The sequence below is a fragment of the Caretta caretta genome, chromosome 8 (genome assembly GCF_965140235.1).
Source record: "Caretta caretta isolate rCarCar2 chromosome 8, rCarCar1.hap1, whole genome shotgun sequence".
Taxonomy (NCBI): Eukaryota; Metazoa; Chordata; order Testudines; family Cheloniidae; genus Caretta; species Caretta caretta.
Genome location: NC_134213.1, coordinates 90,393,626 through 90,416,821, shown reverse-complemented (window position 1 = coordinate 90,416,821; position 23,196 = coordinate 90,393,626). Strand labels below are relative to the sequence as shown.

The 23,196-nt window shown below is 40.4% G+C and overlaps 1 protein-coding gene across 2 annotated transcripts in view; it reads left to right on the top strand.

Moving 5' to 3' along the window:
- Window positions 1–23,196, top strand: part of LEPR (leptin receptor) — a 75,389-nt gene that overhangs the window by 24,261 nt on the left and 27,932 nt on the right. For both annotated transcript variants that reach the window (XM_048861932.2, XM_048861933.2), the window contains exons 5-10: window positions 4,582–4,787; window positions 8,856–9,001; window positions 9,767–9,911; window positions 14,198–14,491; window positions 14,683–14,800; window positions 21,709–21,908. In XM_048861932.2, the coding sequence (XP_048717889.1) occupies window positions 4,582–4,787; window positions 8,856–9,001; window positions 9,767–9,911; window positions 14,198–14,491; window positions 14,683–14,800; window positions 21,709–21,908 (1,109 nt within the window). The remainder of the gene's footprint in view (window positions 1–4,581; window positions 4,788–8,855; window positions 9,002–9,766; window positions 9,912–14,197; window positions 14,492–14,682; window positions 14,801–21,708; window positions 21,909–23,196) is intronic.

Genomic DNA, 23,196 nt, shown 5'->3' with positions numbered 1-23,196 from the left:
AGAAATAGGGTGACCAGATATCCCAATTTTATAGGGACAGTCCCAATATTTGGGGCTTTTTCTTATATAGAGGCCTATTTACACCCGCCCCCCTCCCTCCCGATTTTTCACACTTGTTTTCTGGTCACCCTAGTTAGAAAGGTTTTCCTTAATATCTAACCTAAGTCTCCCTTGCTGTGGATTGAGCCAGTTACTTCTTATGGATATGGGGAAATAATTTATCACCATCTACTTTACATATTTGAAGAGTGTTATCAGGTTCCCCCTTAGTCATCTTTTCCCAAGACTAAACATGCCCAGTTTTTTAAAATTTTTCCTCAGAGGTCAGCTTTTCTAAACCTTTTATTATTTTTGTTGCTCTTCTCTGAACTTTCTGCAGTTGTCCACAGCTTTCCTGAAGAGTGGCACCCAGAACTGGGCAAGGTACTCCAGTTGAGGCTTCACTAGAGCTAAGTAGAAAGGGACAGTTATCTCCAGTGGTGAGCTGGAGCCGGTTTGCACCGGTTCGTGCAAACCAGTTGTTAAATTTTGAAGCTGATTTAGAACTGGTTGTTAAAGGGGTTCGGCAAACTCCGGCCCTCGGGCCACATGCAGCCCGCGGGACTGTCCTGTCCGTCCTGCCTGAGCTCTCGGCTGGGGAGGCTCCCCTGAGAATTTCTACTCACCCGGTAGCCCTGTGGTCCTTTGGCGGCACTTCGGCGGCACATCATTCACTCGCCCCAGGTCTTCGGTGGCACTTCGGTGGCGGGCCCTTCAGTGCCGCTGAAGACCCAGAGCGACTGAAGGAACCAGTTCTTCAGCTTCTAGCAGCTCATCACTGGTTATCTCCCATGTCTTACATATGACACTCCTTTCATTACGTCCCAGAATATTAGTCTTTTTTGCTACTGTATCACATTGTTGACTCATTCAATTTATGATCCACTGTAACTCCCAGATCCTCTTCTGCAGTGCTACCACCTTGCCAGTTATTCCCCATTTTGTAGTTGTGCTTTTGACTTTTCCTTCCTATGTGATGTACTTTGCACTTGTCTTTATCAAATTTAATCTTGTTGAATTCAGATCAATTCTCCAATTTGTCAAGGTTGTTTTGAATTCTAATCCTGTCTTCCAAAGTGCTGGCAATCTCTCCCAGTGCAGTGTCATCCACAAATTTTGTAAGGCATTTTACTCTCTCCTGCACCATTATGCAAGTCATTCAGATTGTAAAGGGCTGAACCTTGCTTAGTCTCCCTCCAGGCTGCTCTTCTTCATCAGCAAGTAGGCAACACAACACTTGGGTTGCTACTCTGCTGTTGGCCCCAGGCCATAGCTGTTCCTTGAACACTCTGAACATAAGAACGGCCATACTGGGTCAGACCAAAGGTCCATCTAGCCCAGTATGCTGTCTTCCGACAGTGACTAATATCAGGTGCTTCAGAGGGAATGAACAGAACAGGTAATCATCAAGTGATCCATCCTCTGTCACCCATTCCCAGCTTCTGGTTCTGAGATTGCACCAGCTAGTTTCTTTAATATCCTATGAAGAATTTCTTCAGGCTCTGCTGACTTGAATACATCTAATTTCTCTAAATATTTTTTAATCTGTTCTTTTCCTTATTCTGGCTTGTGTTTTTCCTTTTTTAGTGGAGATTATAGCAAAATAGACATTAAACGCTTCTGCCTTCTTGATGCCATCTCTGGCTAGCTCTCCTTCCCTGCTAAGTAGTGGATCTTTACTTTCCTTTCTCTTGCTCCTAATGTATTTATAGAACCTCTTCTTATTGCCTTTCCCCTGCTAGGTGGAACTCATTTTGTACCTTACCCTGTCTGTTTTTGTCTGTACATGCTTGTGCTATTTTTTTGTACTTGTCCTTATGAATTTGTCCATGTTTCCATTCTTTCTAGGATTATCTTTTGATTTTCAGGTAATTAAAGCACTCCGATAGAGCTATATGGCCTCTTACTATTCTTTCTATCTTTTCTTCACATCAGGATATAGTTTGCTATTGTGCCTTTAATATTGTCTCCTCAAGACACTGCCAGATCTCCTGAACTCCTTTTCCCCTTGGATTTCTTCCCATGGGATCTTACCTACTAGGTCTTTGTTTGTGAAAGTCTGCTTTTTTGAAGTTCGTTGTTCTTATTCTACTGCTCTGACTCTTTCCTTTTCCTTAGAATTCTGAAATCATCATTTCAAGGTCACTTTCACCCAAATTGCCATTAACTTTCAAATTCACAACCAGTTCCTCTCTCTTGTTCAGCTTCAGGTCTAAAATGGCTGCCCCCTTGGAAAAGTAATACATAAAACTCAGTATGTTCACTTAGTTCTTGGAATGTACTGGGGAACAATTTTTTGTTTCAGAAGGTGGAGGAAATTTCCATTAGATATCGGAGTAATTAAAGTGTCCCCACTACAACCACATCTTGTGTTTTGGATATTTCTGTTCTAACAGTGCCTCATCCACCTTCCTCTCCTAATTTGGTGTTCTATAGTAGACCTTTAGCATGACATCACCCCTCGGGTTTTTTCCCCCTTTATTTTCAGCCAGGGACTTTCAACTGGTCTGTCTCTCACCTCCTTCTGAGCAATATATATACTTGATGTACAAGGCAACAGCATATCCTTTTTTCCTAGCCTGTCTTTCCGGAGCATGACTAGGATATTTGTATAGAGATGTCAAATAAGTCAGAATTTAGCTTATGGCTAATACTGCCAGTTCTTCCTGTTTATTCCCATACTTATCGCATTTGTGTAGAGACATCACTCCTTCACCCTTGCTCCCAGGGCCCTGTATTCACGGCTGATATGCTCGAGTTCCTAGAAAGACATTTGTGGTGAACTGTATAACCCACCTATGCCTTTGTTATTTGTCACCAATGTGGCAATCCAATATTCGTGCCAATAAATAATAGTACTAGACAGTCATGCATTCTGTCTACAATTGAAAGTATGCAGTGGTCCACTTCTAAAGTTTCTTTCATTTTAAAAGATACTTTCAGTTTCAGAGATATTTCCTCACTTAAAATAGGAATACTGCTGGAACTGCTGATATTGCTGAAAATGGAAGAAACCTTGGGGCTGATTTCCTCTGTGTTACACTAGTGTAAATTACAGTTATTGGGGTTACATGAAAGTAACATACAAGGGAGTGGAGAATTAGGTGTTTTAAGTGCAACTTGTGTGTGTGTATGCATGTAAATGTATGTATTGAGGGTCTGTGTAGTGATGTGTACATTAGATATACTGATGCCCTCTCAAGTTTGTAAAATGGGTCGTCAAGATGCCATTTCTTGAAAGGCAACTTTTACATGCGCTTTAGGAAGTGTGATATAATGCCTGTCTGAATCAGATACTAGTAAGAATTGAATGAGTTTTAACCTAAATTACAGTGTGGCAGCATACATCTCCATTTGTATGCTGCACAAGACTTCACATCAACAGTAATATGTTGTACAGCTGGTATATTTCAATATGCCCTAAATATTACATATGTTTCCTTTAAAAAAATTCTGAAAGCATAAATGTATTCTTCCATCACTGGAAAAATTGATCCAACTATTTTTGTTAAATAAACATCTTTATTTCTTGTTAGCAGTTCAAGTGCTATCCATTTAAAATTTTGCAAGGTTTTATTAAACCTTATATTTTTTCAAAGATTTTTGTAATAAGACTATTTTCATTTGTATGCTAATCTCTAAAGGAAAGTATTCCAGCATGTGAAAAATTCATGAAAACAAATCTGGAGAGTTCAGCCAGAAGTAGTCTCTTGGGCTGTACTTCAGTTTAGAAAGAAACAAAACAGAATACTAAAGAGGGAGTTACTAAATACTTTCCACGAGCCAGTCCAAAGCAATAGTACTAGTGATGCCTGGGATTAAATGAGATTTGCTTTGCTAAGAAAAAGTCAAATTATCTAAGAAATAAACATGGTATGTCTTCAAAGTAAACAAAGCTTCATCATCTTGGAAGTAATTACTTAAAGTTAGATTTTTAGAGTACATTCTTTGTGCTGTGTATATACAATATTTATCAGTTACAATCATGTGTAGTTGATAAGTAATTTAGAAATATATCCTAAACCTGGACCAAATTCTGCAGCTTGTTGCGCACACAAAAATTCTGGTTTGGGCTGAATAACTTCAGGATATTGTATTATTATAACACTTAATGATACGTTTTGGAAGGGATATAAAAACTCATGTTTCATGTTTAATTAGCATCTGACTATTAGGGATTGGGATGAGACCTTCATGAGTGACAAATTATCCTACATCTGCCAAATGGAGGGTTTCTTAAAGCTTCCTCTGATGCAGCTGATTCTGGAAACTGTCAGAGACAAGATACTGGAGTAGATGGTCTGATCCAGTCTGGCAATTCTGATGTTGGATCAGGCCTCAGAAATATCTTTCATTCGACTCCTTCTCCGCCCCCAAAGGTACAGCTGAAGAAAAAGCACACAGACTGATCTGTCTCTTGTACTTTGCTGTTTTCAGTACTGTTTCTACTGTTTAATCCAAAGAGGTCAATCTAATAGAATGTACAGAAGATTGTCCAGGACGTGATGCTTTTTAAATATTGATCTATTTTTTTTAATATAGATCAGAGTTGTCATTGGAAGACATGTCTACGGATTCTCTAAAAGGCAATTTCATGGTTACTCCCTGCGACTGCAATGGGTCTGACAAGTACGAATGTCACATATCTTCACTGAAACTCAACTACACTTATATTACATGGTTAAACATCATAAATGGGGTAACACTTCTTCAGTCACCTTTAATGTCCGTCAGACCCATAAATATTGGTAAGTTTTCAATTTATTGGACACCTTTTTTATAGAAAGCAGTATCAGGAAGTCCTCATTTTGGGACTAGTCAGTTTTTGCAAGGACTTCAGCTGCAACTGTGTTAATTCTTCAGGGTAACTTCTGCAGGCTGATGTGTATCCCCTCCCCCAGTCTTCCTAGTCTTTGCCCTTCTTGCAAATCTAGGTAGAAGGAGGAACAATGTCTTGGGGTACCTGAGCATTCACTTTGAATGCAGGGAGGTAGATCAGTATGTGGAGAACAATGGTCTGGTTCATAATTATTACCTAATTTTTTACAGAAAAATATTTTTTTTGCTATTTGCTTTAAAAATAAACCTGCAAATTCTCATCAGCAGCATTTGCATGTACTCTCTTGCTCTCATTTTGACACTTCCATCATTAAAGATACAACTTGCGCATTTTTTAAAAGTGGAAAATTTATTTCTGCTATTTCACCAGCCCATCAGCTCAGTGAAATCAGATGACAGATACATTTGATGTTACTTTGTTGCCATCCAATCTGCATAATTAATGGTTGATAAATATACAGCCATTTGCTGAATAGTTGGGACTTTTTTAGCTATAATGAAAAACTGTTTGTATTTTCTTATTAATATTACTTTTTGGAAAGCAGAATTAAAAACCTTTTGGATGAAAACTTCATCTTAGTTGCAAATGAAATTAATATTTTTGGAGATGAGGTGATTATACTGATATTTCATTTTAATTTTGTCACAGGATCGATTTAAGTTTCACAGCTGCATCTGCCAGTATTAAAAGTGACCACAGATATAATTCATGCAATATGTTCTTAGCAATAAGTAAGGTCAGAAGGTCATTTTTGAAATGTATAATTTTTAATAATAATATGTTCTCCCATTAGTGATCTTGATAAAAGGAATAATGAGTTTTAAAATAAAAAGACGAATATTAGCTAGGCGAGTTGTTTGCTTTGCACACACAAGCCATAGCAACAGAATACATGGCAACAAAATGAGAAAACATTGTCTACCCATGCAACCACTTAGATTACAATATGGTAATGTTCAGTCTTTTTAAAAGAGTGCTTCTGTACTACCATAAAAAAATTCTGTGATCAAAATTGCAGAATAAAGTTTTTAAAAGCAATGGACCACATCCTGAATCCTTTACTCTTGTCTGTCTCCCCTGAAGCTAGTCAAAGTGTGGACTGAATTAGAGCTGCCACAGACAGATTGAGAGATTTGGCCCTAACTATTTAGTTTGCACCGACTCAAATATTGATACATTTGGGCTAGGTACTGATACTCTCACCAAAGCTGAGTAGTTCCTGACTCCTTGAATACTCCTATTGATTTCAATGAGACCACTTGTAGCATAAGCAGGTCAGAAAATGACCCCCTTGTATTTAAGGACCCAAGTCTGTAATCTGATGCATGTAGGTGGACTCCTGTATTTGACCAGAGCTCCATTAAAGTCAAAGAGGCTCCATGTGGGCTCAGGGGGTCTGCGCATGCAGATCAAATTGCAGGATGCAGTATTGCCTTTAAGATGGCCCTCTGAAGCACTGACTACAAAACTCAGAAGTTCCTCATTTTCAGGTCACAGACACCTGCTTGGCTGTTTACTCTAAACTGAAAAATACCATTTGTGGCGGGTTCCCCCTGATGTGCCACCTGGAACTGGGGTACCACTGAGCGTGCCTGACCAACCAGCCTGGGTTCCCTTTACATTGTACTGCTGTGCAGCCTGCCAAGCCCTCCCCCAGGCTTCAGACTGCACTTGATCAGCACACATACAGGTAGGGACACACCCAGCTGCAGAAACACCCAGACACTGAAATCAGCTCTGCATGGGAAAGCTCAGCTAAGGAACTGCCCAGTGTTCAAGTGTACCCCCCCCCGAGGGTTAACCCAAAATTATACTGTCTTGCGCTGCACAGAGATCTATACAGCGTAAGCTCATGAAATTCGCCCTCTCAATGTGAAGAGGAATATACACAGCTTTCTGCCCCAAGTATGCTTTCCATACACTGGTTTTAGACAAAACAAAAATAAATTTATTAACTACAAAAGAGAGATTTTAAGTTATAATAAGGGATAGCAAACAGATCAAAGCAGATTACCTAGCAAATAAAACAAACGCGCAATCTAAGCTCAATATACTAAAGAAATTGGATATAAGTAGCAAATTCTCACCCTAAATGTTGTTTTAGGCAAATTGCAGAGATTCTTGAAAGCAAGCTGCTCTTGCTTGCAGCTTAAACCTCTAGATATTCCTTTCACAGGTTAGATAACCCTCTAGCCTGGGTTCAGCCCATCTCCCCCAGTTCATTCTTTTGTTTCTCAGGTGTTTCCAGCAGTCTTCTTTCTTGGACGGAGAGTCAGTGAAGAACGAACCATGATTATGTCACTCTCCTGCCGTAAACAGCTTTTGTATATGGCTGGACCCCTTTGTTTCCCCGTTTGTTCCCCTGCCCGGTCAATGGAAAAACACTGGTATTCCAAAATGGAGTCCAGTACCAGGTGACTTGGTCATATGTCTCTGTAGGGCCATAACGGCCATAACTTGGAGGCTGTTAGTAGCGTCCTTTGGAAGGCATCCCGGTGAGAAATTAGCATCTTCAAAGACCTATTGTTTTCCCTAATGGCCATTCCCAGCCAGCCATCGAGACTGATTGCATTCTCTCTGGTGAGCGTTCTCCAGGGGTAATAGATGCATAGACCCTAACTTCAGATACTAAAATGATACATGCATACAAGAAGGATAATCATATTCAGTAAATTATAACCTTTCCAATGATATCTCACATGCCTTATCTTGCACAAAATACATCATAATTATGCCATACTCCTATCATAATAATATTACCACGAAGAATATGGGGTGTAATGCTACACCATTTATTAAAGGTGTTTATCCTGAGTGAGAGAACCTCAATGTTTGCTTAACAAATGTGCCCGAAAAGACAGGCCAACCACAGTCGTCAGTGAACAGCGATAAATAAATGTACTCAGTACCTGGTAAAAGTAGAATCCAAGCTTCTTGATTTTTACCCAGCATGATTATTATTCCTAAGTGGTTGTCCATTTCCTCCATCTGAAATGTCCTCTTTATCTCAGTTAGAGTCCTGCAAAACCCTAATTTTCCTTCACCTCATTTCAGGTCTCCTACAAGGCCAAAATCCTAATAATAGTAAAATGGATGGGGCTACTTTACGAGCCAGCTCCCATTCAGCAAAACATTTGTGTGTGTCTGAGTGCTTTGTAGAATTGGGACCCTGGATAGCAAGAAGCTGATTCTGGTTTAAGGCAACTACTAGGCCAGGAGTGGCAGAACTTACTGACCCTCCGAGCCACATATGACAATCTTCAGAAATTCGAGAGCTGGGGCACGTAGTCTGGGGCTCATGGCTTCAGCCCTGATCCCCGAGACCCCCTCTCCCGGCTTCCAGAGGTGATGTGGAGGGAGTTATATGGGGTCATCTCTCCCCTAGATTTTTGCCAGTGTTTGCTGCCTCCGCTTGGTCACATGGTGCTGCGGGGTCCCCTCCCTCCATGGCAGCTGCTGGAGCTGGCAAGTTGGAAGCTGTGGTTGTGGGGAGAGGCAGCGGCAAACAGCTGGGAGCTGCAGGAACAGCCACTGTTTTTGCAGCTGCCTCTCGCCACAGAGCGAAAGCAGCGGCCTCTCCACTGGAGCGAACACCTGGGAGCTGCAGAGAGGGGCCAATGAGGGTAAGGGGGTGTGTGACTCAAGCTGTTGGGGGCCAAACCTTTAAATTGTGCCTCCCTCCCCCCCACTCCAAGCAGGCTCCAGTCATCTCTGCAACAACATGACCCAATAGTTAACCATGTTTGCTAAAATACTGCTTGCTATTCAGTTTTAAGAATAATTTAGGCTTCTGTTATTTGCTGTAAGTATATTTAAATCAGAGTAGAGCATCTTCTAAAACATAAAGCTTACGGACAAGACTTAAAAGAGAGAGAGGTCACTGATTGAATGATGGTGAATACAAACATTGTGGCCAGCAAACCTTGACAGTAACTATAACAGATAAAGTAGAAGCTTGGTTTTAATATTTTTACAGTAAAGCCTGAACCTCCATTGAACCTGCGACTAGAAATGACAGACGAAGGACAGTTAAAGATCTGTTGGTTCAACCCAGTAATAACACCGTATCCACTTCAGTATGAAGTGAAGTTTTCTGGGAATGCTACTCAAAATGCCTGGCAGGTGGGTGTACTTGTTCTATTATTATTATTTTATTTTTATTGAAGATGAAGTCATTCTAATGTTGTATTTAAGGAGAGTCTGCTGCAACTGTCTGTCTAGATTCTACAGTGGCCACGATCTAATCACAACTTGAGGGAAGAATCCATCTCAGGGGCAGCTGTTAGTGCTCATTTCGCCAAACCTGCTTGGGTCAACAGCAGGCTTTGAATTCAGGATCTACAGCACTGAAATTGTTAGCCTCTGCTGAATGAGCAAAAGGACTAAGTTGCTTAGCTGGAAGCAGTAGCAGACTCATAAACCTCGTATATGGTGCAGCCACTAGAAGGGGACAAAGACCCACCCCCCTCATAGTATGGGTTTCACTTACAGACCACTAAACCCTATCCACAGGTAAATCCTAGTCCCACTGAAGTCAATCACAAAGCTCCCATTGGCTTCAGTGGAGCTAGGATTTCTGTGTGTGTGTGTGTGTGTGTGTGTGTGTGGTATATAGTTCTATTAATGAATCACTTTTCCCACTGCCACAATGCAGCTATCCCTGGGGTGAAAAGCAGCATCTATTTAACAGCACACAACAAAATATTGTAGTTGTTTTCTGCAGGCGTATGTAACTTCTAACCTGCTTGATTTAGATGTGATAAAGTTGAATGCTTTTGAGCAGTCCTACTAACCCTCAAAATAAACAGCTTCTTTCCTTTGATTTCTCTCATTTTTCTGAAGTGGTGCAAAACGATAATGTTAATGGCTTCTGATATAATTTAACAGGTGGTTGAGATTGTCACACAAACCTCCCTCATCATAGGCAATGTACTGGTTGGTTCTTCATATTTAGTTCAAGTACGGTGCAAGAGTCTTCATGGTCCAGGATTCTGGAGTGATTGGAGCACACCTTATAATTTAAATGCAGAAGGTATGTCCTTTACAATAATTTAAATAGCCATTGTTAGGACTGGAATAGATATTTCTGGCCTATTTTGTTTTGTGGAAATAAATGTGTGCATATATTATTTGATATGTATTACACATGGATAAAGTGTATATACTCTTTCTACTACAAAATCCTACAGCACATGTAGGCAACAAAGGTGGATAGTAAATGCTATAAATAGTGCACCAAAATTTGGCTACACCTAAAGGTTCCATTGTCATTATGCCAACCCAAAATAGTATTCAGAGGAGCCTCCCATCCTTCAGTGAGGAGCCTTTACTAAGTTTAAGTAATGCAATTTAAACTCACTTTTTTAGCAGATGGTATAAGTAAATCAGTTTCAGAACTGGCACAAACTTGCATGTAGAATTCAAAATTTTAAAAGTTTATTACACACACCAATTAGGCGAATAACTTGAGTTATGAAAGCACAGATTCCTGACACGTTGCATGGTAATGGCTCCTCTGAGGCCAATGAGATGAGTTGGGTCAAAGGGGGTTCCACTGAAAGAATATACCTTAATGCCTCTTGTATTCTATTGTTAAAGCCTACTGTGAGAGAGAGAATTTATTTGGCAACTCATTATCCCTTCATCTTGATTGCTCATTTATATTGACAGTGTTGCCAACTCCGAATGTTCAAAAATCATGAGTCAGCCTCACCAAAAATCACGAGATTGGCTTTAAAATCTTGCGATTATGTAAAAATAATAGATTTGGTGTTCTTTTTATTTGCCTCTGCTTTTTGAGCCTTTAGGATGCACTGAGGTTACATTTTGAAGCTTTCTCTGGAGCCAGAGGGGTCAGAAACTTTACTTATTCTTTAAAAATGAAGTCTGAAATCATCAAATGTCCACTTGACTCCAGGAGCTGGGGTTTAAGGAAAACAATAATTATCATGAGACTTATGACAAAATCATGAGAATTAGCAACACTGTATTGTAAATTGTCCTGTATGGTCAGTCTGGGGATGCTGACAATTTTCTTGCATTGTGTTTCCCCTGTTCTTTTCAAGAGGGGAGACCTGTTGGGGGGGAGGGAAGAAAGGGGGTCTGAAACCCAGAAAATAAGCACTTGAATCAGATGGTTGTAGACAATGTTATTGTGTATACAAAACATGTCAAGTAAGGTCTTTTATGAAAGCTTGTAATGTCGTGAACTTGATAGTCATTAGGAGATTTATATACAGGTTCTGGTTCTGAATGCATGCATGTATATATGTGTCGCAAATTGTAATTGTAACTATATTAACTACAGCGTCACCTCCCAGTAGTGTGGTGAGGCAATCTGCCAGGGCTAGGCCAGGTATTTACAGGAAACCGGCTCCAAGCACCTAGCATTGTCCAGCCAGGAAGCAACCATGGCAGACCATTAAAGTTAATGGAAAATATTGAAACAACTTGAAACTGAAAAGAAAATCCACATCTGGGAAAATCCTGTTCTGTATAACCAGGAATTTCCATAGTCTGAGAACAAGGGGGAAAAATAACAAACCTGCAAATGCTGTTAAAAGGGAAGGTATTTGGCATACAGGCTATCCAGAAATGGAGGGCTAAACTCTAAGCGGGGTGCTGTCTGTGAAGCACTGGATCCCCTCTAGGACAGAGGGCACACTGGGAAACTGTTCTGGGGCAATAGGTAACTTGTGTTTAGAAAAGGGAATTGAGCTAAAGTAAAAGGGTAAAGCCAGAGATTTCCTCTTTGTTTTCTGTGCAACTTGTATGTGTTTGTTTTTCCTCACTGTTTTATCTTTAAATCTATGATATTTCTATTAAATAAAGTTTTTGTTTACTTTTACCTCAAGCACATCTCTGTTCAACAGTGTGGAGTGTATGTGCCAAAGTGAACTGATAATTGGGGGCAAGTTTCACACCTTTGGGTATGACGAACCAGAGGGGAAAAGTCTGTGTGTCTGGTAGTTAAGAACTCGGGGAGATAGATCTGCGAGGACTCGGGACCAGAAGGGATTGTTGAGGTCACTCTACGAGAATTAAGTAGGCTGGTGGAAGCCAGAGTGGGACCTAATCTTTGTCAGCTGGCTACTGGTGTCAAAATGCTCAGCCATAGCAGCATATCATTACGTTACAAAGCGGGGGGTGACAACACCTTAATGGGCTGGTGATCCCAAGAACATTATAGGGGTGTAGTCATTGCCGAAATTGCACCCCAATATCTGTGAACAGAGGTTCACGCTCCAACCACTTGCAATAACAGATTGTAATGGACTCAGAAACAAGGGAGCAAAGTACAAGTTTATTATTTTCTTCTGTTTATTTTGGGTTAAGAGAAATAGAACAAAGAAAGGGGGAAATGAGCCAGTTAGAATCCTTGGACACAATGGATAAAAAGCATCTTGGGAGCTTATGTTAGAAATATGGTTTACCCCAGAAGGGGAAATCAGCGGAGGATCTGAAAACCTGACTCATGAAGTATTCTGAGCAGAAGGCGAGAGAGGACGCAGGGTTGGGAAACCAGCCAGACTTTACTTCCCTACAGGAGATGGCCGCTCTGGTAGAGCTGACCAAATAACAGCTCTGCAGAGACAAGGAGGCGTATGAGCAGCAGATGCAGATGGCAGAGCTCAGAATGCTAGAGAGGAAAGCCATCAAAGAGGCAGAGAAGCGGGCCCACCAGCGATGAATTAAGGCAATCCAGGCCGCCCAGGCCAAAGAGGAGGCAGTGGAGTAGGCCCATTAGTGTGCTTTCCATGTGGACGCACGCTGGTCAAAGTGTTCTAAACTGGGTGCCTCAAATTAACCTGATTTTTCCAGAGGGAGTGGTCTTCAAAGAGAGTTGTCACCTTCTGATTATTAGGTCAGGTACTTAGCTACCTAATTCCATATTTATGCACCTAACTTTAGGCACTCACATTTGGAAACTTACACTGTACCTCTATACATGGTGTGTGTGTGTGTGTGTGTACATATATACCTTCAGAGAGATTATATGCACATATAAAAATACAAATATGTACAGTTCATGGAAAACACTGAGATGCAGTAGATAATTTCTCAATTTAATATTTTATTGTAGGGTATTAATTGTTTTAAACACATTTCACTGGCCAAAAATCATGTTGTGGTAAGCATGATAACAACCTTAAAGAGAGTAATTTCTTCTCTGCAGGGAGCTCAAATTTGCCTAGTCTCCCAATGACTAATGTTAGCATTAACCAATGGAAGAACAGTAAAACCAGCAGGATAGTTGGTAGCAACAAAGAGGCTGCTTTGCATTCATGCAAGCACATTAACACTGGGAGTACAAAATGCTGAAATCAGGCAGTTATATTTTTATACAACTGATTAGCATTATACTCTGATCTGTATTTAATCGGAAAGTCTATGTTGATGACAAAGAGAGAGTGCTTTGCACCACTGTTCAAGAGACTGTATTTTGGGAGCATCTTGGTCCATTATGAGTGTAATTATTCCTTGCGATACTAAGGAGAATTGTTCAGTTGATGCATGTCTTCAGCCTATTATATGCTCTTTGCATATAAGCATATATATAGGTCCAAATAGTTGAGTGGATGGATTTTTCAAAATAAACTTTAAAATATGGATCTTCTCACCATGATGTATACATTTTTAACTGAGCGCACATGCACCTTTGTAGTGTGTGATTGTACAATATATTTTGTATGTGTTTTGCATGACTAGTGCTCTATAGATGGGCCTGTTCTATATTGCAAACTCTTGTCACAACACTGAAATTATTACTGTTTTTCTAACGTTTGAAAGAACGCCTATTTACAGAGGCTTTTTATGTTAAAGTCAGCACACTGAAGTATAATGTCTAACTCTTCGTGCAGCTTGCAGTTTACCAGCATTTCCTTTCCACTTGCCAACACAGTTGCCCATTCACTTGTGCAACTGCATGTTTGTGTATGTAACATAGGTGCACCCTCCTTAAAATGTACTCCCTGTGTAAGATAATACAGCATGTTATATGACCTTGCATTTGTTTCATTGCATTTATTCCCTCATGAGTAAGGATATTAAAGGTGAGAGTCCATGTAGATAAAAATGTTCAAATAGATAAAAAGAATGATAAAATAAGAAGTCATGGGTTGTTTCTTCTTCTGCTGTCCCTGTACCCTGCAACCCTCATTAAATTGTAAGAGTTGGACTCCTGTGTTTAGGAGCAAGATTTTGATAGCAATAAGCATTTCTGATTGTCCTATAAAATTTTGTAAAGCTCCCTTTTTGTGTGACGTTTCATATCTCTTAAAGTTTCTTTTGCTGTTTTTTTTTCTTTTCCTGTAACAGATGTCATGTATTTCCCTCCAAGGATACTGACAAGTGTTGGTTCTAATGTTTCCTTTCATTGCCTCTATAATGACAAAAACAAGATGATTTTGTCCAAGAAGATTGTTTGGTGGCTGAATTTAGCAGAAGAAATCCCAGTGAGACAGTATACACTTGTGAATGATCGTGTCAGCAGAGTTACTCTTTTCAACTTGAATGCAACAAAACCTAGAGGAAAATTCTTCTATAATGCATTGTACTGTTGTAATCAAAACAGGGAATGTCATCATCGATATGCTGAATTATATGTAGTAGGTAAGATTCCGGATAACTTCACTTTTTTTTTTTTTTATAAACTTCAGTATACTTGATATTTTCAAGTCAGAACATTTCAGTTTATGATTCCAAAAAGCTTTTTCAGGCACCAGTGATTTATAATGCATAGTTTTGTCTCCTTATGTTTTATCATTATTTGTATTTTAATATTTTTAATGTGTTTTAAATAGATGTCAATATCAATATCACATGTGAAACTGATGGGTACTTAACTAAAATGACTTGCAGATGGTCCGCAAACACAAATACATTGCTTGTGGGGAGTTCTTTACAGTTAAAATACTACAGGTGTGTATAGTTTTTAATGTATTATATTTGTTTGGAAATTGTTACTTTGGAAATATTAATGCAGTAATAGATGCTCAACAGAAGTGAATATAAAATCTGCTGAGCCATTGTGGATCAAACTTTCACCTGGTCTTCCAGCTGGCTTCCAAAATGGAACCCATAGGTTCCAGCAAATCTCACGTGTTCACAAATTAGGTCATAAGAAATCAAAGTACCCAGTATGGGGCTTGTATTTGCTCATTATTCAGCACCTGCAAAACTTTTGGACACAATTTTGGAGGCCAACTTTGAAAAGGTGGACAAAACGTGTTTAAAAACTAAAGCAGAAAATATAACTAAATAACTGCTGTGAGAATTTGGTTTGATTCCACTGGCAGCAGGGCTGAGTCCTGGCAGAGCAAACTAATATACCTTTTAAGCCTTCTGTTTTCTTTCAAACTCTGTTCCAGTTTTGCAATATAAATCCCCACCTTGCTTTGCCACAATGGATTTTGATTTGTATGGCTTTTCACAATGGGAAAATTTGCTTGAATCATAATTTGTGTGACCGAGACTAGTTGTTCATGTGTATTAAATTACATCCAACTTTCCACACATACATGGTGATTAAATATCTGATGGCAGAATTTGGCTCACTCCAAAAGAAAAAGATCTTGTTCAGATTGTTACTTTACAGTTTTAACAGCTTTAGTGGCTGGAGTAGTTTTCAGTTTGCTACTCATATTCATGGTCTAATTTTTCAGAAGGTTTGGCCTGGCCCTTGAGTCTTATAGTTGAACTGGAAAGAACATGCAATCTTAGGACCAAATTTTGATCTCTGCTATGCCAGTGAAGATACTGGAATCTTCATAGATGTTCTCTGGTGTAACAAATTTGGTCTCTTGCTTAGAGACATTTGGTCAATAGAATTCAAATCCCTGCTGCAAAGCTGGGGAAGCGAGGTTCTGTTCAGACCCAGTTTTCCTCTTGTTCCTGCAGTTTCCCCCTTATTTCCTAATTCAAAACAATTCTGAGCATCCACACTAGGTAGGACCTAAGAGGTGGGTTTCCTATTTGCAGAAGTGGAGATCATTTCACCACAGAAGTTAGAACAATGCTCCATATATCCTAAACCCTTTCCCCTACATCAGCTTCTCCAGCCACTGGTTCTTTTCTGAAGTCATGATTACTTTTTCCTGTCATCCCCTGGTACCAAATAATTTCAGAGAATGTCATATGTTTTTGTCTCTTCCTTAGGTCCCCAGAGCTTTCATTTTTGTCTGTCCTTAGGACAGAGTAGAAATGCTACTAGGGGGAAAATCTGTGGCATAGTTGATGCACCATTCATACCTATGTGCCAGGAGCGCCCTATGAAAAGGTCTCTCTCACATCATCTCATAATTTTAAACACAAAAGATTCCTATAACTGCGCTAGTACTTGGATAAATAAAATGGAAAAACAAAACCTCCCTGAGTAGAAATCATTGGATTTGTTCCCTATTGGACTAGATCAGACATGTGAGAATCCTTTTGGCAAAGAAGCTTAAATCAGCATTTAAGGTCCAATCCTGCAAAGCCCCGATTCAGGAAAGCTTAAATGCTTTCTTGAATAGGGATGGATTTAACTGAATTGGGCCCCACAGTGTGAAGTGTGAGCGATTCCACTGAGCTCAACAGTATTTGTAGGATTGGACCATAAATACTAAGTGATAGGCACTATAGTGAAGCCTTTCATGGATGGAACAATAAATAGAACCCTTAGGATTTCATATGGAAACCTTTTCTAGGACTATATTGTGACTAGTTGATTCCTGGGCTAAATGTTGCCTTGACTATCTGCTAGAGCCACTTATGTTCGAATAAATACCTTTTCATGCTCTCCCCCTTTCCTTCCCTCATCTTTCCATGTTGGTCTCAAACATGTCTGATAAATTTTCTTGAGAGAAATGGTGTTTCCTAATATCTATAATCTCATTAGAGGTCAATGCATAGGTCAGGCACTGACACGAACGCGGTGTATAAGTGCATACCAGCTTTTTTGTTGGTTTGTTTTTGTTTTGATTCTATTGAAGTTTTATTTAAAAAAATCTAAATGAGAAGAAAACATTGTGTGAGAATAAAATAGAAAATAAATTTTTAAAAAACTGACTAATGGCAATATTTCCAGGTTCTTTAAAACAACAGACAACTTTATTTTCAAGAGTTGCGTGCAACATTGTGAACAAGAACACACAATGTAACTGGCCAGCAATAATCTAGAAACCTAAGAGAAATTGACGACTCTGTTTTCACTGCGCAAACTGAATGAAATGCCAGATTTAAGCAGCCACCATAAATATTTAAGAATAAACTTTGATTTGAAAAATTCCTTCTGTTTTAGTAATCTAAGGTGGTGATATTAGAAACACTGTGAAGATAATTTAATATATAGAAATGGCTATGTAGTGCTTATCAGTGTCCTTTAGGGGGTATACAAGGCCATCCTCAAAATTGGAGTCTAAAGGTTAGAGTTAAACATTCTATATTTGCATCAATCCTGTTTTTTGCCAGAAGCATGAATCTGTTGTGCTAGTTTCTGTTTTCCTCACAATTGTTGATGCAATTAAAATGTTGCAAATAAAATCCTATTGTACACTCTAGTGTGATACAATATTTTGCCCTTGCACTGTTTGATGGGGCTGTTATTCCACCCTCCTCTACCAATCAGCACTGCCAACAAAAACAGCACACACCATCTAATAAAAATCGAGAATGATGGGGTAAATTTTTAGAGCAGAATGTAGCGATTTACTATGCGGTCGTTTTATTGACATTAACAGGAGAAATATAACTAAATGTACCTCTTAGGGTCCAATTAAATAACCAGTTACATCTCTCGTGGATAGGTCAAAAAGCCTGAGCTCCACAGGCCTGGATGCAAATTCTAGTATCATAGGGAAAATTTGAAAACATTCCTCTCTTCATTAGCCACAAAATGTCACTTTGAGCATTTTGCACCACCCCCACACCCAGTTCACACTTTGTGATTCATCTGAAGCTGATAGCTATGTATGCTTTTGGGCAGCCTGTTAGGATTTATTTTAACACCACCATACCGAGTAGATTTTTAAAGGGGATTTCATTCTCATGGAGCTCCAGCCATGTGTGTCCAGTTAGGCAGAATAACCCATCACACATCAATTGCACTTTGGGAGTCAGACCCTCAGCAGGCACAAATCAGCATATGCTCATTGAAGTCAATGGAACTATATTCATTTGCACCAGCTGGGGATCTGAACCAGGATGTTTACCTCTAACACCTGCTCCTCAAGTTTTCTGCCATTAGTGTGCCTGCTTCCTGGCTCTTTTCCTGGCTTGTTTAACTTTTAAGCTAAACTAAACTAAGGCTACATTAATGCTGACTGAGAATGTCCATACGTGGGTTTAATGGAGTTTAACAAATCCACTTCAAATTCACACCTGTAGTTAATTTGGATAAACTTTTCTGTGTGTCCCCATGTAGACAAGCCCTTAGCTGTTTTCTCTTGTTGCACTATGTCCCCAAGAGGTCTTGCAGGGGGAAGAGCTGGTTGTTTGGTTCCCACATCACAACAGCCCCTCTGCTCCATTCCCCACTCCTTTTATGTATTGCAGGCCGAGGGAACAGGGGTCCAATAGAAGAAATGGAGTGGACCTGGTGGATTGGATGATCAACACTTTTGCACCACAGGCAGGAGGGGAGGAAGGGACAGGAAGAGAAAAGAGATGGGAAGTACAGAAGAACTAAGGGGGAGGGATAGCTCAGTGGTTTGAGCATTGGCCTGCTAAACCAAGGGTTGTGAGTTCAATCCTTGAGGGGGCCATTTAGGAATATGGGGCAAAAATTGGGGATTGGTCCTGCTTTGAGCAGGGGGTTGGACTAGATGACCTCCTAAGGTCCCTTCCAACCCTGATATTCTATGATTCTAAGAGGAGGGAAAGGGAAGGAATAGGATAAGAGACCTGTGAATGAGGGAAATACAGAGATGGAAGGAAGTGAAAGAGAATGGGAAATTTAGGACGAGTCTAGAGGAAGGGGAAATGGATGGAGAAGGAAAAGAAAAGGACATAACTAAGAAGGAAGGGAGGGGTAAATGCACAAGGGGTGTGGAAGAGAGAACCAATGAGAGAAATTGTCAGACATTTCAGGTGTTAGTATTTCACTTTTTTTGAGAGTCTTTAAGCCACCGTGCAGCATCAGAAGTTTGAACAATATGGTCTAATGTACCTTATAACTGGCAATGGAGAGCCAAATTTTGATATTCTGTTTTGTCCCAATGGCCATTCCAGTTAGTGCTTTTGCCGTGTCCCAAATTCACCTCCACATCCTTGATTGCCCTTCTAGAATAGGAGAACTTACTTCCCTTCCTACAATTGAACAGGTAATTGGGACATAGAAGGAAATCTACTGTATTAGTGTGTCTTACATACTTGGTGTCAGAAATCAACAAGACAGTTGGCTATAGAAGGGCTCTAATGGGGCACAGAATTATGGGGTTTTATTCTGAAAAACGATAACTGAGTAAGCACTGACCACCACACTGGCAGGAGAAGCTCTTTCTCCCTTATTTTATTTCTTTATTTTAATGAATGTTCAGTTCTTCTAAAGTGCTGAATTGATAGCTCTGGAAACGGAAGTCCTCCAAGTATCCAAAGAGACCTGGCTAGGGTGATTCATGCATTTGTGATCTCTGGGCTTTATTATCCCAACTCATTGTATCTAGGAGAGAAGCCACACCCCTGGGAAAAACTCCCAGTGGCGCCAAATGCAGCAGCCTATCTGCTTAGCAATACTAGTCTCTGTGAACAGGTTGCTGCTCTCTGTAGTGTCTCCCCATTCAACAGAGAGTCCAGGTCAAGGTGTTTTGTCCTGATAGCTAGGGCCCTACCAAATTCACCGTCCATTTTGGTCAATTTCATGGTCATAGGATTTTAAAAATTGTAAATTTCACGATTTCAGCTATTTAAATCTGAAATTTCATGGTGTTGTAATTGTAGGGCTCCTGACCCAAAAAGGAGTTGGGGTGGGGGTGGTCATGGTACTGTAACCCTTCCTTCTGCACTGCTGTTTGCGGCGGCGCTGCCTTCAGAGCTGGAGAGAGGTGGCTAATGGCCAGGAGCCCAGCTCTGAAGGCAGAGCTGCCATCAGCACCAGCGCAGAAGGAAGGCTGGCATGGTATGGTCTGGCCACCCTTACTTTGGCACTGCTGCCTGCAGCGCTGGGCCCTCGGACAGCAGCCGCCACTCTCTGGCCACCCATCTGTGAGGGCGGCAGCAGCGCAGAAGTAAGGGTGACGTGGTACGGTATTGCCACCCTTATTTCTGCGCTGCTGCTGGCGGCGTGCTGCTCTCAGAGTTGGGTTCCCAGCAAGCAGCCACCGCGCTCCGGCTGCCCAGCTCTGAAGGCAGCGTAGAAGTAATAGTGGCAATACTGTGACCCGCCCTAAAATAACCTTGCAACCCCACCCCCCGCAGTACCCTTGTGGGTCAGGACCCCAATTTGAGAAAAGCTGGTTTCCCCTGTGAAATCTGTATAGTATACGTTAAGAGTACACTAAAGACCTGATTTCATGGGGGGAGACCAGATTTCACGGTCCATGATGCGTTTTTCATGGCCAGGAATTTGGTAGGGCCCTATTGATAGTCAAAGCCCTCTATGCGATTGGCCCTAGCTATTAAGGAGGTTGGTTCTTTATGATCATGACCTCCCACCAAAGCTACATTCCACTGGCCCAATGAAACTGTCATTCACTAGGGAGAGGCTCTTGAGTGCAGGCAACAGAACTGCCCCAGGTGCTGGAACTAGACAATGAAGTTCACGGTCACGGGAGGGAGAAAGCCCAGGCACACACAGAACTAAATGTGCAAATCCTATTTTGACTCAACTTTACCTCAGTAATTTCATCACTTCCCCCGCCCTCTCCCAGCACATACGCACACACACTCACCCTCCCCAGGAACTCACTATGCAATTTCTCCTGGAGGTTGGGAAGGAAGGAAGAAAGAGATTGTTCTTAGTGCTTCAGTTTTTAAATACATGGGAGGTGGTTGGATTCTACAGAAATGGTGGGAAGGGAGTCCTATCAATCTCTACATCAAGTTTAAAAAAAGTGTAAACTCTTAACACTACACTGCTAGCATTCTTAACTCTGCCCTGGAGGAAATACTTCTGGAACTCAGAAAGTAATTCATTATCCATGGGGCCTTTCAGGGCCCGATCCAAATCCCATTGACTTCAATGGAAGGACTCCTATTGACTTTAGTGAGCCTTGGATCAGGCCCAAACTCCTTTTCCTCTCTGCCGACACCACCCAAAAAGTTGCCAGTTAATGAGTGGGAAAATGTGTAGGTGATCAAGTGCTGTGAAAATCCTGTCTTCTAGGTCGTCAACTTATTTTACATAGGCCACAGCAACAGCCATAACTGCTTTCAGTCAGGCATGGGCTAGGTTTGAAGTGGTAAACTCGAGGAAGAATCTTTGGTGTCTCATTCCCATATTGCCTTGAGCCATGGAGTGCAATTTTAATTAAACCAAGCAAACCCCCAAACACTGAGTCAAGAAGATTATAACAGTTCTAATTTTGTAAGCACAGCTTGGACACCAAGAGGATAAAATATTTTTCCCTTTGTTTAATTGAAAGTATTATTTCCTTTTTATGTTTCAATGTTACTTTGAAAAGGATGATCCTCTACTGTAATTTTGGGGAGAGTAGGAGAAGAGTGCAGTTGATAAAGAAATGTTATTATGACTTTGGCTTAAAACATGGCATGTGAAGTTCAAGATTTCCAAGCAGTATTATTTCTAAGCCTCAGCATGACAGCATTTTCTTTACTTTTCTTTGGAGTTTTATTCATAACAGAAACAGCTCTTTGTTGAAAATTATTAATTGAATATTTTCATCTCTTTTAAGGAGTAGTATCTATTGTTCTGACTTCCCAAGTATTCCTCCAAAGTCCGAGGCAAAAGAGTGCCATTTACAGAGGAATCATTATTACGAGTGTACATTTCAGCCTATTTTTCTTTTATCTGGATATACCATGTGGATAGAGATAAAGCATCAACTAGGAACACTTGAATCCCCACCAACCTGTGTCATTCCAGCAGATGTGGGTATGTCGAAATATTTCTTTAATATCTTTTTTCTTCCAATAGTGGTCTTGGACAGCAATGTCTATATGCTGTAGCTGGAGCTCCAAGGTCCTGATTGTAAGACCACTGAAGTCAATGAGACCCTTTCCATTGACTTCAGTGGGCTTTGGATGAGGCCTTAACTTCACACAATACGTTTTCAGCTGAAAGAACCAGTTTTATGTGTTTATCAATTTGTGGCCATTGCAGACACATTTACAAGAAAGACTGGATTTTAAAAAAGGTGGTTAGTTTTTGTGGGTTTTTTTTTAATTCATGGCATGCAAAAAAGTGCATTTTCAATTATTAGTGGTATGGAAAGGAAGGAATCCTCTCCGACCTTACCTTGAAGTCCCTCCATAGCTCTGCCTCTCTCTGTGCTTGCTCTTATCTTATTGTGTTGTCCCGTGTCCTCTACTGTGCCAGTGATGTCTGTCTTGTTTTTCTGTTACTTTCTACTACAAATGTCTCTTACGCTTTCTTCCATGCTGCCTTAAGCATGGAACTGCCTGCCTGAATTGGTCCATAAAGGTTATTGACTACTTTTTCAAACCCTCCTCCAGACACACCTCTGCTCTGAGGTTTACAAGAAATTACCCAGGCACAGATGTCTACGTTTTGTGGCTGCTCGGGGTAGCCGATGGCCTTTAAATAAATAAAAAGATAAAAATAAAAAAATACAAAGAAGATGAAGTTTAGCTGGAGCAACTAGGAATCACTGAGCAGTTGGCTATTACCTCTGTAACTGCAATTCTTATTTCCCCTTTCCTCCTTTTGTTTGTCAGACTCACTTGTCACACCTTGTCTCAAATTACATTGAAAGCTTTTAGGGTCAGGGACTGTCTCTTACTGTGCTTGTAGAATGCCGTGCACAGTGGGACCAAAATCCTGACTGGGGCCTCTAGGCACAGTACAAAGGAAAACTAATAATGCTAACCTGAAAGAGAATTGATCACCTAGTTTCATTCACAGGCTGATGATGTTCACTGGACAGTGTTTCATCTGATGTATATTTCTAAACAGACCCCAACTAATATTTCAAGATTAGTACTAAGGAGAGGGAATAATTATACATCCACGTAGAAACCGTGTGGCAAACTCATGTTGGAGTGACTTCAGGGACCATGGGTGAGTCGGGCCCCACGGATTTGAATGTTTGACTTTCACTCAAATGTTACAGGGTTCACATTTGCTTAGAAGAGGCTTTAAAAAAGGAGCAGAAATAGAAAAGAGAAGAGAGACTACTGAAAAAATAAACTATAAATACTAA